Genomic DNA, 18,767 nt, shown 5'->3' with positions numbered 1-18,767 from the left:
ACTTTAATATTCATCTCTTCCCTGACAATGGAGTTCAAACATAGGTGACCCATGGGGGAGGCATGTGCCCCCCCCCCCCCGAGATTGGCCACCGGCAGCGGCTTTTGCAGGCGGCCACCACTCACCACCACCCCCCCCACCATCGTCACCCATGTCTGCAAGCAGTCACTGCTTAACACTGATGCTGCTGCCTACAAACGGTTCACCCCCAGTCTCAGGAGGCACCAGTCATTCATGAGCTGAAGGCTTCACACTATAGAAAAAAACCTGTGTTCCAGAAACTGTCAGGAAATTGATATTGTGGTGGACTCAGCCTGCTCATTTGCTCAGTGGAGATACGTTGTCAGATCCTGACTGGACTGGACTGGTCTTAGATTCTAAACTAAAAAAATGACACCTTTCTGATGAAGTGAACTCAGGCTCATGAAAGCTTATGCTATAATCTGTGATTTAATTAGTTTATAAGGTGCAAATCTACCTAGGAATGTTAATCCGAAGTCAGGAAGAAGGCAAACTACCTCTTCCCATCTTTCTGAAGTCTCAGGCACAGAACTAAGTGCTTTTTCTAAAGTGGAGCCTAGCTGTGCCAGAATAATAAGAAGAATCATAACCTTTTCATGTAGATTCTCCTGGCTTGGGAAATTCTTTGGGGCAGGGACTGTGGCACCTCTTATTTGTACAACATATCTACCACTTTCTAAGCAATAAAGGAAACAAATAAATTTACCTCTTACAGTAACAAAGTGATCCTGAGAGGTGGTTCAGTTTCATTCCAGTGACAAATTCCAGCTTTCACTTTAATCACATTTCCTCCGTTCTTTATTCCATTGTAACATTTTCTTGCTCTGGATGAAGTTATGAGTTCTATTTAAATAGAAATTCTAGTTGTAGTCTGGTACAGTTACTTTTTACCCATAACATTTCCACTTGGCTTTTTTGTTTGTTTTGAGGGTTAGTATTTGGGGGAGGAAAAGCTATGTTTTAGGAACCTATTTCAGCTCTTGCCTCTAGTATTAATTTTGATGAACTCCTGTGGAGACCACTTGAGTTCATTTCTTGGAAATACTTGGTATGTCTCCTTTTTGTAGAAAAAGAATTGCTATATTTAAACTGACTTCTTTTGTTGGTCTGCATTGTGTAGCATGATATTACATTAACCTATCAAATAATTGTTCTGATTGCTGCATTATGACTGTTAAGGAGTCCTTATTGCCTGGTATTGAAATGTACTAACACTATGAATTTTGCATCATTTAATATGAACGTATCTAATGTGCATGAACAGTTGTACACATCTTGGCTTTTTAGTCAGTCCCATTGTACTAGCACACACAACAAAGATGTAATTTCTATTAGAGGGGCACACTTAAATGAATACCTCTTAAATGAATAGACATGTTGAGATCATGCTTTTGCATAAAATAAAACATAGAGAAATATACGTAGACTTTAAATAAATACTTATTTAAATGTCAAGCTTATATTAAAGCTTTTAGAGTAACATAATAAACTGAATAAAAAGTGAATATAAGAGCATGGACAATTGTATTTCTATTCTTATGGTTAATTTGTGAAATAGAAAGTAGTCGCTTGTTTCGCTTCTGTTAAGTTACGTAGAGCAAACCTGAAAATGGTTTATGTAGTCTAGTAGGAATATATGCACTGCACTGTTCTATTATTTAGACAATCAGGCTAGTTCAGTAATACATGTTGTATATATGACTTTTTCAGAGGGAATTGTTTTATATTATTTTAAATTTTAAATACTATTACACTATTTGCAAAATACAGAATATATCCTAAGAAGAAAAATCTTATTTTAGAAGCAGCAAATACAACATCAATCCTCCTTAAACATGAAAGCTGCAGTAAGAAGTTATATGCGTATTTTTCATTCTATAAAATATCTCCCTGTTTCACAGAAGTTATGAGGATTAATTAATGTTTGCAAAGCACTTGAAATGTATCTAATTCTCTTGTTATTTGTTAAGAATCTAGATAGGCATTGGTTTAGATGGATTTAGATTCTGTCTTTCTAAGTGAATTCAGCATTAGTCATCCTAGCTCTCAAGTTAATTTATATTTTGTGGTTCTGACACTACTTTGATAAGAAACTTATATGTAACTAAACATACACTAGCAGCAAAGCATTTAAGGGCTCAAAGACCTCTTTATAGTAAATAAAAGCAGTATTAATTACTATGTTTATGGACTAAGATAAACTTTAAAAAACTGATGAATTGACTATTTCTTGCCAAAGTGGAAGATCTACTTCAGACCATTCCATTCTCAAAATAAGAGGATATATAACTGAATTGAAGATGAACCCTGTAGATTGCTCTGTGCAATTGTTTCATAGTTAGTAGAGTCGGAAGGGACCTGAGCAGATCATCGAGTCCGACCCCCTGCCATGGCAGGAAAGAGTACTGGGGTCAAATGACCCCAGCAAGGTGTTCATCTACCCTCCTCTTAAAGACCCCCAGGGTAGGAGCCAGGACAACTTCTCTTGGAAGTTGGTTCCAGATCCTAGCCGCCCTGACCGTGAAGTAGCGCCTCCTGATATCTAGCCTAAATCTACCCTCTGCCAGCTTGTGACCGTTATTCCTGGTCACTCCTGGTAGTGTTCGGGGAAACAGGGACTTCCCCAATGCCTGTTGGTCCCCTCTGACTAGTTTGTAACAGGCCACTAGATCCCCCATCAGCCTTCTCTTGTGGAGGCTGAATAGGTTCAGGTCCCATAGCCTCTCCTCGTAGGGCCTGCCCTGCTGCCCCCTGATCATGTGAGTGGCCCTCCTCTGGACCCTCTCCATGCTGTCCACATCCCTCCTGAAGTGTGGTGCCCAGAACTGGATGCAGTACTCCAGCTGCAGCCCGACCAGTGCCGCATTGAGGGGGAGTATCACTTCCTTGGATCTGCTTGAGATGCATCTGTGGATGCATGACAAGGTGTGGTTGGCCTTCCTGACTGCATTCCCACACTGCCGGCCCATGTTCATCTTGGAGTCAATTATGACTCCAAGATCCTTTTCTGCCTCTGTACTGACAAGAAGGGAGTTCCCCAGCCTGTAGGTATGGTGCTGGTTCTTCCTCCCCAGGTGCATCACCTTGCACTTGTTAGTGTTGAATCCCATCCAATTCTCATCTGCCCACCCATGTAACCTGTCTAGGTCCAATTGTAGCCTATTCCTTCCTTTTAACGTGCCCACATCCCCCCCACATCTTAGTGAAGACATCAAGTCCTTAGAAAATGGTTCTTAGGCATGCTGTTATCCCATCCCATCTCCAAATGGGTAGTAATATATAGGTTTTTCTTCATACCTCAGTTCACTTTTGTATTTTCACTTGGAGAGATAAAGACTGAAATTTAAGAGTCACACTATGGTCATTAGTCTAAACCCTCACAAACACTTATTCAGAGAATTTCTTCATATCAGTTTTCTTTTCAAGAATATCGCATCATCGGAAGAAACCACTACAGATTTCTTAAGTTTTCTTTTCATATCCTTCTACTGTTCCAACCCCTCCTTGTCTGGGCTCTTGGCAGCACCCCAACATACAGTTGCACTCATTTCCAACTTTTACATTTTATATGTACCCATTTTCACCCACCCTATCTGGGAAGCAAGTAAAACCTCCATCTTGGCGTTCTTCAGCTGCAACATGCTAGAAAGACAATGCGTTATGATATATTTCACCTATAAATTTTGGAAGGACTTGAACTGTAAACCAGGAAGTTATGCCCCTCTTCTAATTGGCAAATTACCATGTAATGTTATTCAAGGCATAAAAGGCATTTCCTGTAAGTTCTGTGCATAAAAAGCAAGAAGGGTGACTGCTTGCCAAGAACTTTTTTCCAACTACTTAGTTGGTCTAATAAAAGATATAACATCTACTCAAAGAACTTTGCCTGCCTTCAATACTGAGGCACACTGGCTCAAAAGGATAGGACTATCCATGGAGATGCTTCTTACACACAATATTTTAATCTGTTATCTCCAAGATACAGTAACAGCTCATCTAAATGCAGCCACAGATAGCAGTGAGAAATCTGTCACAAAACCATGGGGCCAGACATGAAGAACAAACTGGTCTGCTTCTCCACTCGTTTACTTTGTCTTCATGCTTGTACAATTCCTTCTGAGGTCACTAGGATTATGTTCACTAAAACTGGTGTAAAGGAGTGAAAAATCAGGCCATCTTAAGAGTGGCTGATATCTGTATTCATTCCATTACATCTCTGAACCTCCTCCTGACCAGCTAGTATTTATGTTCAAGGCAGAATCATCCAATATGAAACTCTTTCCCCTTATCTTGCTCTGGTGGTCATTGTACTACAAATAGATGTGGCCAAGAACAGAGTTCTCACAAACATCATCCTTGAGGATTTGCTCATACAAGGCCTCATCAATGAGCGAAAGTAAAGGTCTAAAACTAGCAGAGTGGATGCTGAACAGTTTTTTAGTTTAGCTGAGCTAGCTATTTACATGAAGTCATCATCCATTCCTGTCCTTCTATCTTGGAAAGAATCCATGTTCAGTGACATGGAATAATATCACAAGGTGGTTTAGAAACTAACAGTGACCACAATGTCATTTGCATATTGTAATATGCAATATTGTAATATTTTCAGGATGGCTTGATTGTGGTCCAACACTGATAGGAAGGTTGGCATCAAGTCCCTCAACATAGGCAGATTTTGTTAAATTTTGGGTAGATTCAAATAACAGATTTTTTCATCATTCATCTGTTTCAGGATCTCATCTGCATCTTCAAGAATGTCTTCAATATTCTTCACTTTCCTGTTTAAAGTGCTCTAAATAATTGCTACTACTTCTTCCAGTAGAACTTCACTGGCAGAGAGGCCTTATCTTTTATTCTACTGTGGTTTTTAAGGGCACTAAAAGCCCTTAGATGATTCAGTAGCCAAACAAGTCTTTATCAGAACTCAACATATCATCCAGTCGTAATGTTTCTAAATCCAAAAAACAGGAAAAAAGTATTAGATATCTCTTTCTCATAGCTTTCATGTGTTTAGAGACAGATGCCTCAAATTTCCTATTAAGGAGGACAAAACGTGGAAGTCAAATTTTGTTCCTAAATCATCACCATCAATATAGCAGAAACAAGGCCCACATTAGAACTGGAATCTGCACTGCTACTAGTTGACAAGTAGGTCTTAATTATAAATTCAGGCATGTTCAACTGGGTAATGCAAGACTTTAAGATCCATTTTGCACTGGTTCAGCCCAGTAGTCTTTTCTGAGGCTTTTGCCTACTTGCCAAACAATTGGCCTTGGCCTGAGAGCTCAAATGAAGTGAAATTTACCTCTGGCAGTAGTTTCTATGAAGCTGTTGTTGGAACTGTTCTGCTTCCATGCCTTCTTAACTGTGTGGCACAAACACCTCCTTTTACTCTTCTGGGGAGCCTCACAAAGTAACCAGATAAGTAGATTTGTGATAAGCATAGGGCCTCAGATTTGTTTCCTAATTTCTTTAGTAAGAACTAATTAAAGGGTTAAGTGGCCTAAGCAAAACACTTAACTAGTCCAGCTGGTTCTTAATGGGTTGATAAAGACCTTATTCCTAAGTTATAAACCTAATGGAACACTGACAATAAAGTTCTGCTTCTCCTAGAAGTGTTTTGCTTTAGTTTTAATAGTAGGAGACCCAGGCTATAAACAGAATAGTATATAATCGAGTTAAGGTACAGTTCAGCTTTCAGTTTCTTGAAACTCAGCTTGCATCTTTTTACTTCCCTTAATTTATGATGGCAGTAATGACCTGAGGTAATTTTTTTCCAGGCTATTAATAGCAGCTAAGTTAAGCATTAGAACTTCCATTCCACCATCCAGTAATAGTCCCAGTAAAGATCCTCCTTGTTAGTCATTATCCTTAAGTAAATATTTCTGCCCCTATCTAATGAGAGAACTACCATTTTTATAGAGTGATGTTCTTTATAAAAGAAGTCTAAGGCTCTCATTGGAGGGTATTACTCAGTATCATATTCAGCATCTGTCCTTCAAATAACTTGCATCTGCTCACTGCTAATAACAGTCCTGCCTACTGAAAAATATTGTGGGGTCCTAAGTTGTTTCATGTTATCACTATTTGAAAATTTTGATTTAATAGGCATTAAAATACTTAAAGGAAAATACTTATAATCAAAACCCTTTGTGGGGGCATCTTAATCCTTCAGATATGCTATTGAGTTTGAATGTCGGTTATGGAGTTAATTTTTTAAACATTAATTTTCAAATTTAATTAATTAATTTAGATTTCCTCAATCTTATAAGCATATGAGAATAGCAATTGAGATCTTAAGTTAATCAGAATAGATTGTTCTATCACAATGGGTTGACTGTCCACTAGAGGACAGCACTGCTTTTGTATCTGAATGCTTTAAAGTCCAAACTATATGCAGCAGCATATTCTTCAAAACAAAACAAAACAAAACAAAAATCCCAAACAGGCACCTCCTGAGTTGATTATTTAAACAGAGAGCATTTAACATTTGCAAAACTAACCCAACAAGGGATTGTTTTTAATTTAAAACACCGCTGATCCAGTTTTATATTTAATTTTACTTTTTGTAAGACAAATTGCTTTCTTAGGATTGAATACACTTTGCAAATGTAAATTTATAGTGTATCTTAAAAAATGGAATGTATGTAATCCACAAACACTTGTCACATTCAATGCCTGATTCCTAGAGAACAGAATGCATTTAAGAACTAAATAGGTTAACTTTTAAGTTGGTTGGATATGGTTACAGTGTGTTAGAGTTTTTACTTAATCCAAGTCTTGAGAAGCAGATTTGGATTCCCAGCCCTTATACTCTGGATAGGTTGCTGAGCTAATGCAGGGATATAAAATTTTGTGCAAACAGTCAGTGACTGAGAGATGGAGCAGTTCTTCAGTAATAAGTGAAATGACTCATTTGCACTCTGATCTTTGTCACAAGTAACAACAGAGCAGAAGGGCAGAACTTTCTTTTGGCAGAAAATCAGGATGCAAAGAAAAGGAACTAAAAATGCTACCGTACAAATATGTATATATTTCAGCTCTAATTTTTCTCATTAAACCCACAAATGTTTAATAAGTTTAAAACAAGTATAGTGTGATGATACAATAAGCATTTTGAAAAATATATGGTGTATTCTTTTTCTGTTGTCTTTCAAAATTGCATGAACCACTTTAAGCAGATAAGAGGTGATTTCACAATAACTAGAAACCGTTTCTGTAGTTCATGGTCTTTAATTTTCTTGGCTGCCTATAATTGATACAAAAAAAACCCTTTTCTGCCAGTCTGAAATGGCAAGTTTTAAAAATCAAAATTGTTTCCTTTTTCTGTATCACTGTTTTAAGTCTTTAACGTTAGACTTGCCCCAGTATCAAAACCATATACATAGTAAGGCTGTCACCAATATGTATGTGTTCATGTTCTGTAGCATCTGTGGCAACTAAACAGCATAAGTAACCAATAATTTTGAGATAAATTGCCAAACATAAACTTAATTTTGTGTGTAAATGCAATATTAATCAAGGTAAAACAAGGTTCTTTAGTATTGAAATGACATCATTTTATTTATATTTGAATACATTTTGTAGTTTGTCATTCGGTATTTGGAAATCAAACTAATTTACACCAATATTTCTTACATACATTCATTGTGTAACTTCATTACACATTTGTCAACTTTGGACTAATTATTTTTGTACAGCTAGGGCAGGGCATTGCATCTTGTGATCGTCTTTCTTACTAATAGGATTCTGTCTGCTTCAGCAGGCAGTAATTGAAAGCTTCATGTACAGGGTAGGAAAAAAAAAGTTTTAGCCTGAGTGGGCCATTGTCACTGCTTCTGTTAATGACTAGAACAGAAGAGAGAAGAAAATTGAACTTAAAATAGGAAAATCAGAGACCAGGAAGACCAGCAGAAAAAAAAGAAATAATTTCTTAGGCCTGTTGAATTAAGCATTAAAAAAATCTTATACAAGACATATTCTCTAATAAATTTGCTTTTTTCAAATGTTGAATTTTTAGAGCAGGTTCTAGACCAAATTACTATTTTATTGTAGTGTATCCAATAGCTAAACATTTTGGAACCTTTCTGAAAAAAGTACTTAGACTGTAAGTTTTGGCCATCTTTTTTGTACAGGTACAATAGAGTGTACAGTGGTCACCAAAACAGTCAGCTTCTCTAATATCTGAAATTCTAGCTTTCCCTTCTACTAAAAATAGCAGATTCCTATAAGTCATGTTATTGTGTAGCAGGTGCTGACAGAGGTTGATTTCACTTAAAATAAGTACATGACACAGTGGTCACTGTTTTTACCTATATATTTTAAAGAATAAAAAGTTTCTGAAATATATAATATAATGAAACTGATAATGTCTCAATGTTGTTGACTCTATTTGTTTCTTAACCTCTAGCAAAGACTGGATGTTTCTTTTGAACATGTGTAAATCGCTTTTCTCCCATTCTTATGATTCAGTGCTCTTTCTTAAAAAAAAAAAAAAAAAAAAAAATCAGTAGCCCAGAATATGCAAGTGATGCTAGACATTGCTCACTAATTTTCTCTCTCAGCTATAGAGAGAAATATTCCAGGAGGAATTTTGCTTTCAAGTTGGTTATTTGTTTAATTATAAAACATACAGAAAAAAAATTAAAATAACTTTTTTCATGACAGTTAAATATACAGTTTAGCAGACAGAAAACACAAAATTATTTTCTTGATCACAGAAACAACCATGTTGAAACTCTTGCTAGGGGGTGAATTATTGAAATGTACTTGTTTTCATTCTAATTTATTTTTAATTTTTTTCCTGATTTGTTGGTATACTTTGTCACAGCAGGTTTGTTCAAATAGCTGTTAATATTCCATGTCTAGTGAAGTCCCACCAAAGGACAGCATACCTTCTTACATCTACAAGCAACTAACATTTACAAGTTAAACTATACTGTGGCACAGCTAAGTTTTCAGGAAGTATTTTTGAGTTATGCTGCAAAGTCTGATTTCATAGTCAACAGAAAAGTTTCCTGTTTTTATATTTGTGTAAAATAGTTTTAAAAGAAAAACACCGGGGGGAGTAAATACTGACACTATAAGACAAAAGGTAGATCCACAGCAGCTTGTAAAAAGCAAACCTCTACTGTAAATAAGTGATTTATTTTCACTACTGAAGGATATTGAATTGCTTTCTTATTTAAAAATCTGGTTGAACTAGAGATGGATTTTGTTAAAAACAGTGGTCATGTTATTTTAAATATTAGCATCTGGTAAAGTTGTATCTCTTTAGTCTTAAAAAAATAAATATTTCTTGTTATCCAAAACTAAAACAATCACCACTTGAAAATATCTGAATAACTGACACGCATGGTTTTACTGATCATTAATCTTGTAAACAAAAGTCAGCTGCTTCATCATTTAGAAACTGAGCTTATCTGCAGAAACTATATCTTTTGAACATATGTTTTATAGTATAATTAATTTGGCAATGAAATGATCTTGTCCATTTTAGGGAAACCATTTTGCTTTCCATGGTTCAAAATCAGTAAGTAAACATGTTGTTTCACAGTTTAAATACGTCTTTTTTAAATAGTGAAATAAGTAATTACATTTTCCACTAGTCCTTTGTTTCAAAAAGTTTTTCCAAATCAGTATCCCTTAAAACAGACATTTGATTAAATATTGTAACTATACATACTAGCAGTTTATGTAACATGGTCATATTAGCTCATCTTTAGATCCTGCAACATCTATATAGACTTAGGTTTGTATTCAAGAATTTTTCATTCAGAGGTTTGGGAAGTGTTTTAGTTTAGAAAAAAAAACCAGTTTTTTAAATGGCACATGTAAAAATCTGGCCAGAACTGACCTCTGAGGCTTTTGGCTGCATTTGCTTTATCATAACATTGACTTTATATCACTTTCAATTTTTTAATAAAAGAAAGTGAGTAAACAAGCCTTGGGGCTATGAAACACTGCAGGATTGCCGATTACAGAGCTTTTTATGTACACATTCAGACATAATCTGCTTCTCTGTTGTCCCAAGACACAACTGTTAAGTAAATAAAGAGACTAATAAGACTATTGTTTACATAATTATCACCCTGTCAAATCAACATGAGAAATACAGATCTTTACACTGTGGAGCAAATAACTCAAATGAGAAACAGAAGTAGCCTAATAGCTCATTTTTATAGTAGTAATATTGTAGTTTCAGTAGAAGCAAGATTTCCCTGTTAGAGGGAAAGTCTTAAAATAATCTGTAATTTGGACAAAAAGAAATAGAAACCTGTGATGTCCCATACTTTCTAAATTAGTGTAATGTATTATGAGGTTTTGATATGCCTAAAAAATAAAAAAGAAGAAATTACTTCTCATTTAAAGAGAATCTGCTTCCTGCTTAAGTGGCTAATATTTTAATTAAGTCTGGAGTGAAGTTTTTTGAGTATCTCCTGATAAACTCCTTCTTTTATGTTGATGGTAATTAAACAAATCCCTAAGGATCCCAGTAGGCGCTTTGCAAGGCCCATGCTAATTGTCAGACATGAGACACTGACCAGTTGGTTTGCTCTTGAATAGCCGACAGCGTGCTGTCAGCACAGCAGTTTTATTTTTGTGTATTGTGAGCTGTTGTCAGGGCTAACTGGGTCCTATTGTGGCTGAAGATGTTGGGCAAATTGAGGCAGATGGCTCTGATTCAGACACGTGTCATTCAGAAAGGGGAGAGGGGATTGGCCCTGCAAAGTGGGGTCACAGTGGGTCACAGACCTGCTCTACACTTGTTAGTGTTTTCAAAAGCCCATGTGCAGCAACTTTGTTGTTCTCAAGTAACCAAAAAAAAAGTGTGGTGCACTCCTTGTGGAATATGGAAGACTAGGCTGTTGCCATCCTCTTCCTTCCTGTCTCTGGGGCCTGACTGTGCATGCAGAATGAATTAACAGGATTGACAGAAGTTCATTGTGCCTAAAATGGCTTTTCAGTCAATTGCAGTGCTTAAAAGGCTAGTTTTGCTTTTAATTCCGTGTAATTAGCAGGTTCTTCATGTCTTGGAATTTAGTAATGGAGCATTAGACCTCGTTTGTGTTCTTTTTACAGTATTCAGTCACTAGGAAAGTGTATTTAATGTTCTACAGATAAATAAATTCACTAAAGGAGGAAAGATTTGATTTTTCAGAAAGTTTACTTGCTTACTATATTACGTTGTTTCATATTATTATGATAGGTAATTTGAATGTTTTTATGTTGAAATAATTCATTACCTGCCATGAAGATGAAACATCTCTGAAAGACTGCATTTTTGTCTCTTAGAAAATGCATAATATTTTCAGCATATGTTTTACTAGTTTTGGTACAAGATTTTCATATAGTTTTAAATACAACTGGGTATTAGTTGTACATTTGGGTATTATATAATTCAGTATTAGTTGTGTTAATACGTAAAATCAGATTATAAAAAATTCTTTCAGAGATTGTTGTCCTTAATGCTAAGCACACAATTCTTATATTAAATTTCATGCTCTTATTAGATACCAGAATCTAAATATATTTGTACCATGCAACAGAAAAATCTTTGAGGAGTCTTCAGGGGGATGTTAGGGTTTCTCCCCTCTACTGGAATAATTAAACTGAAAAAGTTTTCTAATATTCAGTCTCATTCAACTATTGAAACAATGCGTTAGCAGCTTTTGGCTTAATATGAAGGTCTTCAATGATTTTTCTTCTTCCAGGTTTGCAGCTAAAACTGTGCACAGTGGGTCATTGATGCTAGTCACAGTGGAGCTGAAGGAAAGCTCTACAGCACAGCTCATCATAAACACTGAGAAAACTGTGATTGGTTCTGTTCTACTGCGGGAGCTGAAGCCTGTCCTCTCCCAGGGGTAACCTGCTTACATCTGGACTTCAGAATCTGGCACACAACAAAAGTGCCTGGCATCCACTACTGCTGCCTTTCATTTATAATAATAGCCCTTCCATCTGGCAGTGGGGGAAGAATACACTCTTGACATTCTTGTCTCCTGCTTTAGAATGCTAGTGTGTATCTATCATGTATGCAAGTACTTTCAGTTTTTTCCTGCTTGCTAACCAAAGAACATATATTTTACTGTCAGTTATCCACGCTCTTAAATGTATTTCCCATTTGTTCAGTCCTTGTGCTTCCCTTCTTCCCTTCCACTTACGTCTCCATTTTTCCCTGCTAACAGACAAATATTAGGTAGTAAAGTTCAGGAAAAATGCACTTGCTTGAGAACTGAGCTAAAATGTCAGAGGGAGACTCCACAGAATAGTATAGATGGGTTTTGTTGTATGAGAAGTGTAAAAGGACAGTAGGTACTACAACATGTCCTTGTCCTCTCAAGTTACTTGTAAGCTTAAATCCATATATCTTGTAAAATGTTGTTGCCAGTTACTGCCATATTTTCAAATATTTCTAAATGTTCAGATTCTAATAAAGTCAAATTACAAATCAAATTTTTCTCTTGTTTTAATAGGGAACTGATTACAGTGATTTATAAGATACTCACTTGAAGTAAATCTCATACTGGCTTGCATCTCCATCAGTAAAGAGAAATTACATGACAAAAATAAGCATTTGGCCTCCAATTAATTTTAATTATTTTAGCATTAAGTCATCTCTTTGTTAATAAACTAGCAAAGATCTAAAAACAGTTGTCCATAGTTGGGATAAATAGTCCACTTTCAGGTTTGCCCATTAATGAAAGAATGATCAGTACAATGGTACAGTAGATCTTATCAGTCAAATTTTACTTCTGATTCTTATTCTGGAGTTTACAGTTCTGGAAAATCATGTTTACAGGGCGAAATTCTCTCCACTTGTATAAAGCCAGAGTGTTCCGGCTTTATGCAGGTGGAGTTGAAGCGAGGAGAAATAATTTGCCCCCCCCCCCTTTCCCCGCCTCTCCTCCCTTAATCTAGGATGAAGAAAGGGAACTGCTGCAAGGTCTTGCCCACCACCCCTGCCCCTGGCTGGAATTCCTCTAGTGGCTTTGACCTCCCCACACCAGTTACAAAATGTTACTGGGCCTGGCCATTCTAACTTAAAGTGGCCTTCCCACAGTAGTTTAAATTACTCTGCTGTGCAGAATTTTTCCATGACATGCCAAAAGCAACCTAGGACCCCCTGCACAGGCCTTGGATAGGCCTTGAGTGATGCTGTTTGCCTTGAATTGGCTTTCTGCATCAGGAGTGCATTGCACTTACAGAAACTGTTTCCGTTTTTTATATACAGTACTAACAATTCTTTTAAGGTTACATATAGCCATATCCAAATGCAGCTCTTACAATCTATACAAATATTTGTATCAGTTTTGAAAGATATTGTATAAGTTTTATCCATGTCTTTGGCGTTTGACATCATAAATAAGTGTTTAGATTGCAGTAGCATCCAAAATGTGCTAGGTGTTTTTCTAATAATAGAATGAGCTGATGTTCTGAATAGTCACTTAAAAAAAAACAAAGTTTATATTGTATTCTAATGAACTATCTTGTGATGAGATTGTTACGTAAAAATTTTCCTAGTAAGGTGCCATTATCTCTCTTAAATTCATAAAAGTAAAAAGAATGTATATAAGAAAATCTCCAAGAAAATGCAGATTGGTAGAGGCTGACTCTTGATGCCAAGAGTAAATTGAGAAAATGCTAAGGTGTAGGTACAACACCCAACACCTAAAGCACTGCTATTATTAAGGATCCTTTGGCTTTTCCATTATTAACCAGATTTTTGTTAGCTTTGTACCTTGGGTATTTTTTCATTTAAATAACTGGTTAAATTTTTATATGTATATTTTTTGTTCAAATGTCTATTTTTCATTGATGTAGACTTTCTTCATTGATAGTAAGGGGAGAAATATTTCATCTAGGACAGTTGTTTAAAGGTTAAAATACTTTCGTGAACACTAAAATGTCCAGTTTTCAAGGCATCCATTCATAATGTAAATTAACTTTGTGTATTTATATATTAGAGTATGTTATACTCTTGAAAGATAGTTAGTGTAAGTCTCCCACTTTCCATAATAATTTGTCATTTTCTTTCATACTCTTCATAATTTCTAGGGCATATTACAGGTTATTGGATTTGAAGTGGATAAGGACCAGGCAGTGGAAGTTTAATTCTTTAAATGTATTAAACTATTAATTTAAAATCAGGGATATGACTTTAGTGGGACACATAGGTAATTCTGAACTTCCTTTCTTTTGTGTCTGTATCACAGAGCACAAATGTAACAGTTATTGGTTATGTTAAGAAATAGATTAATATACATAGTCATTCTTAAACAGGTCATCAGTGAAAAATAGTCTAAGGCTGCATACAGACGTTCATTTCTACCAGAAGAAATTTCTTCCAGTAGACAAAGAATCCAGGAGCTGACTTGTACAGATATTCTTCCAACCCCATGACCGGCAAGCTTCACAGGCAAACTCTCCCAGGCAGGGGGCACTAGAGGGCTGCCCCCTTGGCCACTCTCGCCTTTGGGGGAGCCCATTAATTCGCACCCTACCTTCTTCCCTCAAGTGGCAGTTGAGAACTGCAAAAAAGCAACAGCTGCTCCAGACAACCAAGAAGGGTTCCTGCCCCAGGAGAGTGCCCGCTCCCCACCCCATAGTCCCACCAGTCAGCTGGATTGAGGAAAGCCCTCGATATGCCCGGTCCCAGCCCCTGCAGTTTCCTCTTGTTCCCCTGCCACTCAGCTGAGCAGTGGAGGTGCTGACTTAAAAGCCAGAGGAGCCAGGTGAATGGAGGCTTTCCCCAGCCCAACTCTCAGTTCCCCTCTGTTCCTAGCCACCCCACCACTCAGCTGGGCAGCAAGGGGGAGCAGCTGGGTTAGGGAGACTTTCCTGGAGCTCCACTTCCAGGCACCAGCTTTAAAATTGTCACTCAGTTGGGCAGCAGGGACAGCATGGGGAAGATAGCAGAAGCCAGCAAAGCCCCCTGCCTCTTCCCAAAACCATGAACTGTCTGATTTGGGGAAAAGGCAAGGAGTAGTAGCTGCTGATTCTCTCACCTCCCAGTTTATAGGAGGGTAAGCAGCTGCCCCTCATTGGCTTGTCAAGACCAGTGTGACCCCAGTTTTTGGAAGGAAGCAAACTTTTCCCCTGGCTCCAGTCTTCGTAGTCCCCAAGAGAAGTTAAACCTGGGGAAAGTATATAAACATGCAGTCTTCCAGGAGAAATTTTCCTGTGAGTAATTTAACTCTGGTTGTTGCTGGGTTATTTTTCTCCTGGAGCATCAATTTTACTCTGGAAGAAAAAGCCTGAACACATCTGTACCTTTTGAGTTTCTAGCAGGAGAACAGCTATTCTCCCAGTAGGAACTGAAAGTCTGTACCTGGCCAAAGTTATATCCCAGGATTAGGTAACAGTAATGTGAAGTAATATTTGAGGGACATTCACTTTAGTTTTATTATACATGGTGCATCAATGGGGTAGTTTTCAAAATATGACTGAGCTGGCAAGAGATCATCAAACTTTATTGGGAAACTTTATAAGTACAGCTCAAGTTTTGTTACTATCTTCATCAGTATGAAAAGCAAATTTAGCTGTATTTTTTTTTAACTCTGGTTATTTCAATTATGCCTGTCAAGAAATAACTCCCTGTCTTCCTCACTGCTGTAAACAGACAGCCCTCCCCACGCCTCACCCCCTGTCTCATTTACTACCAAGCCTACATGACTGTGTGGAAAAATTCCTGAAGGAGGGGGAGGGGAGCTTGCTTGCCCTCCTCCCTGTGTAACCCTAAGCTCTCACCTGAGGGTGCTGATGTTTTTTAAACTGACCAACCAGCATCAGCCATGGTCTGAAGATAGCTGATTGTGGGTGGGTCCAGGTGGTGAGATTAGAAAGAGTTTTCCTCCAGGAAAAAGGCAGACATGTTTTAGGGACACAGCCAGCAAGCCAGGTGGCCCCAGAGCAGGCTCAATCGGTCTCTGGATGATCTTGTAAGTAACCTGCCTAAAACCTAGCCAGTAATGTAGGATTGACTGTTTTAAAAGTGTATCAAAAGGCTACCAAGCCACTTTGGTTTGCTCAGGGTTATTCCTCTGACTTGTACCTATGCCTTCACTCTCTGCTCAATAAAGCTATCCTTTATAGCCAGCCTTGTACATGTTTGAGGGGGATTGGGCAGGCCTTCTTGCTCCCTTTACTTGGCTGACTAAAGGAGGCTACTTTCTATGCTTTGGGCTATAAGAAGCACCCAGTTATATCATGCTGGGGTTAGGCAACCCCTAGGTCTACAATGTCTGTGTATCCCAGGTGACACAGGACCCAGACAAAGACCTGAGTCCGGGTGGTGGCAGCGTACCCTAGGCTTGTGGGTGTGCTCCAGGAAGGGGGTGGGCCATACATAGGTGCCCCAGGGGAGGCACTCAAAGCTTGGTTTTTGGTGGGACGCAGTGAGGCGGGTGGCTCAGCACAAGAGCGCCCCCTACTGGCCCGCCACAATGCCAACAGTATATGGTTCTTGAAATCCAGTTTTGGGAGACAAGTATGTGTCTTTCCCTTCCTCCACAATTATTCAAGGGTCAATTAGAGGGAGATATAATTAGAAACGGATGCATCAAGTTTTTATACCCTAAGCCTGTTTGATCAGAATGTGAAGCTGGTTAGATGCACAGCAGTGCAACAGCAGCCCAGAACTTTACATCAAAAGATTTTTGGTTTTGTCCCTCTTCCTCCTTTTCCTTCCCTTCACCATTCCTCCATAATCTACAATTTGTGAGGGAAAGACTGCTCCAGTTTTAGTCAGATTGTGATTGGGAAAGAACTTCCTGATATACCAGTGCTTTTAAATGTAAGTGAGTTTATCTAATCCCCTTTGAAAGAGGATTCACCACAGGATTCTGCTAGTAAAAAACAAAAACGTTTCCTGGATTTTCCCAATCGCAAACTTATATGGGAAGGTGACCTGTACCAAGTACATATGTTCTAGAGGAACTAGTTAGCACTCATGTCCAGCCACAGCATGTCATCCTTTCAGAACCATCCTTTCATTAGAAACATCTGGATGGTCTCCCTTGGGGAACTACATGTTCAAAGCATATACTACCTCAGTCAGGGTTCTGATAAAGAAGTCTAACATGGCCTTAAAGTCAGGGATGGGGCCAACTAGGTGCTGCCATTCTAGGTCAGATACATTCTTTGTGCATCTGTCAAAGACCTGAGTTTCATCTGAGAGTTCAACCAAAAATTCCAGTGGCGGTTCTGCAGTGAGATTGTGGTTCCATGTGAACTCTGTGGCAAAGCTGTCAAGGGTTCTCTAAAGGACGGCTGAAAGGCTGTGGAGAAAAGGAAATAAATAGTCTTGAGTTGAAAAGTAAGATACTGTCATGAAGTAGAAACTTGCTAGGAGATGGGGAGACAATGCAAAGGGGTTTCTTGGAGTAAGCGGAAGCAAGGCCTTTTCTTCTCTGTGGGTGGAGGAAAAGAGAATCTGGATAAACAGGGTCTTGTAACTATGGTTTGCTTTTGTGATCTTACTACCCTGAAAGAGGTAGAGAATTAAGCTACCCCATAGCAAAAGGAAAACTGTTGAATTGCAGTGGTCTGTGTGGTTGAAGATCAGACACTGCTAATGTAACAGCAGGTACACAGTTTTCAACATGATAAAGTGGAGGGTACCCAGACAGATAGATCATAGGCAGTATCTAACTACTGGTTTGGAAAAGGGGCATGTTAGGACAAAGCATGTAAACATTTCCAAGTAATTTAAAAACTGAGAAAACTGATCACAAGACAAGGGTAGTATGATGACAGATGACATGAATTACTGTCAAATGGCAAATAACGCACAGTGGAAGATATAGTTTATTCTTCAATCTGTTTTCTGAAAGTTTTCCTAGTTGTATGCATTGGGTGGTTGTACATTGGCTGTGACCAGATGTGATATGCAGGGTGTAGCAGGGAACAGCTAGTATGCCACTCAGTACAAACATCTCAATGTTATACCAGTGGTTAAACGCAAACAAGTAAAGAATGCATAAAAGATAGGCTAGAAAAATACCGATAAAACTGGGAATATTATGTCACTCCATGCTGCCATACTGTGTTTAATTCTGGTCACCTTATCTTGAAAGATGTAGTGTAGAATGGGTTATGTACAATGGGTCCAGAGATGGCGACAGAATAATTAGAGGTATAAAAAAATTAAATGCGAGACTACTGTAAAAGAAATGGAAATATTTTAGAGTAGGGACATAAGACAGTGTATAAAATAATGAATGGTACAGCAAAGGTAAGGTATCAAAATGATAAAGGCTATAAATTCTCAAGCTTTGAGGCATAAGCCAACTACTGAGTGCAGAGAATTGGACAAAACTTTTCTTTTGTATAGGTTGTTCTGGAAGTGATTACTAGGAAGTATCCATCATCTGCAATAATAAGTGCTGGTCATTTTCTGATATCTCTAATTTTGGACTGCACAATTTTGCACATGGTAGTCTCTGCCTACAGTGTTGTTGTTTATATCATAGTAGTGTTTGAAGACTCTAATCAAGGGCCAAAGCCACATTAGACTAGGGAGTGTACAGAGAAAAACTTCCTCTAACAGTCATATGTGTTAGACTGGACTGAACAGGCTGGTGACACAGAAAAGTGGGGTGCGTCTTTTGTTATCTTCATCCTTCCTGGCTTCTCCTGTGTGTCTTCTTATTACTCTAATTTGTTTTTCCCTTAATCATTTGGAGCACTGACACTGCTTTTCTGTGTGATTGAACAGCACTTAGTACTATAGGCCTCACCCCTAA

At 37.9% G+C, this 18,767-nt stretch overlaps 1 protein-coding gene across 1 annotated transcript in view; it reads left to right on the top strand.

Annotated features, from left to right (window-relative positions):
* AP3B1 (adaptor related protein complex 3 beta 1 subunit) overlaps positions 1-12,477 on the top strand; it is a 344,453-nt gene extending 331,976 nt beyond the window's left edge. Inside the window, exon 26 of the mRNA XM_019518249.1 lies at positions 11,736-12,477. Within this exon, the coding sequence (XP_019373794.1) occupies positions 11,736-11,889 (154 nt within the window). The 3' untranslated portion in view covers positions 11,890-12,477. The remainder of the gene's footprint in view (positions 1-11,735) is intronic.
* The last annotated feature ends 6,290 nt before the right edge of the window (positions 12,478-18,767 follow it).

Source organism: Gavialis gangeticus, unplaced genomic scaffold (assembly GCF_001723915.1).
Source record: "Gavialis gangeticus isolate Ggan-Ray unplaced genomic scaffold, GavGan_comp1, whole genome shotgun sequence".
Lineage (NCBI taxonomy): Eukaryota > Metazoa > Chordata > Crocodylia > Gavialidae > Gavialis > Gavialis gangeticus.
The sequence above is the reverse complement of the archived record's forward strand: the minus strand, read 5'-3'. Positions and strand labels throughout refer to the sequence as shown.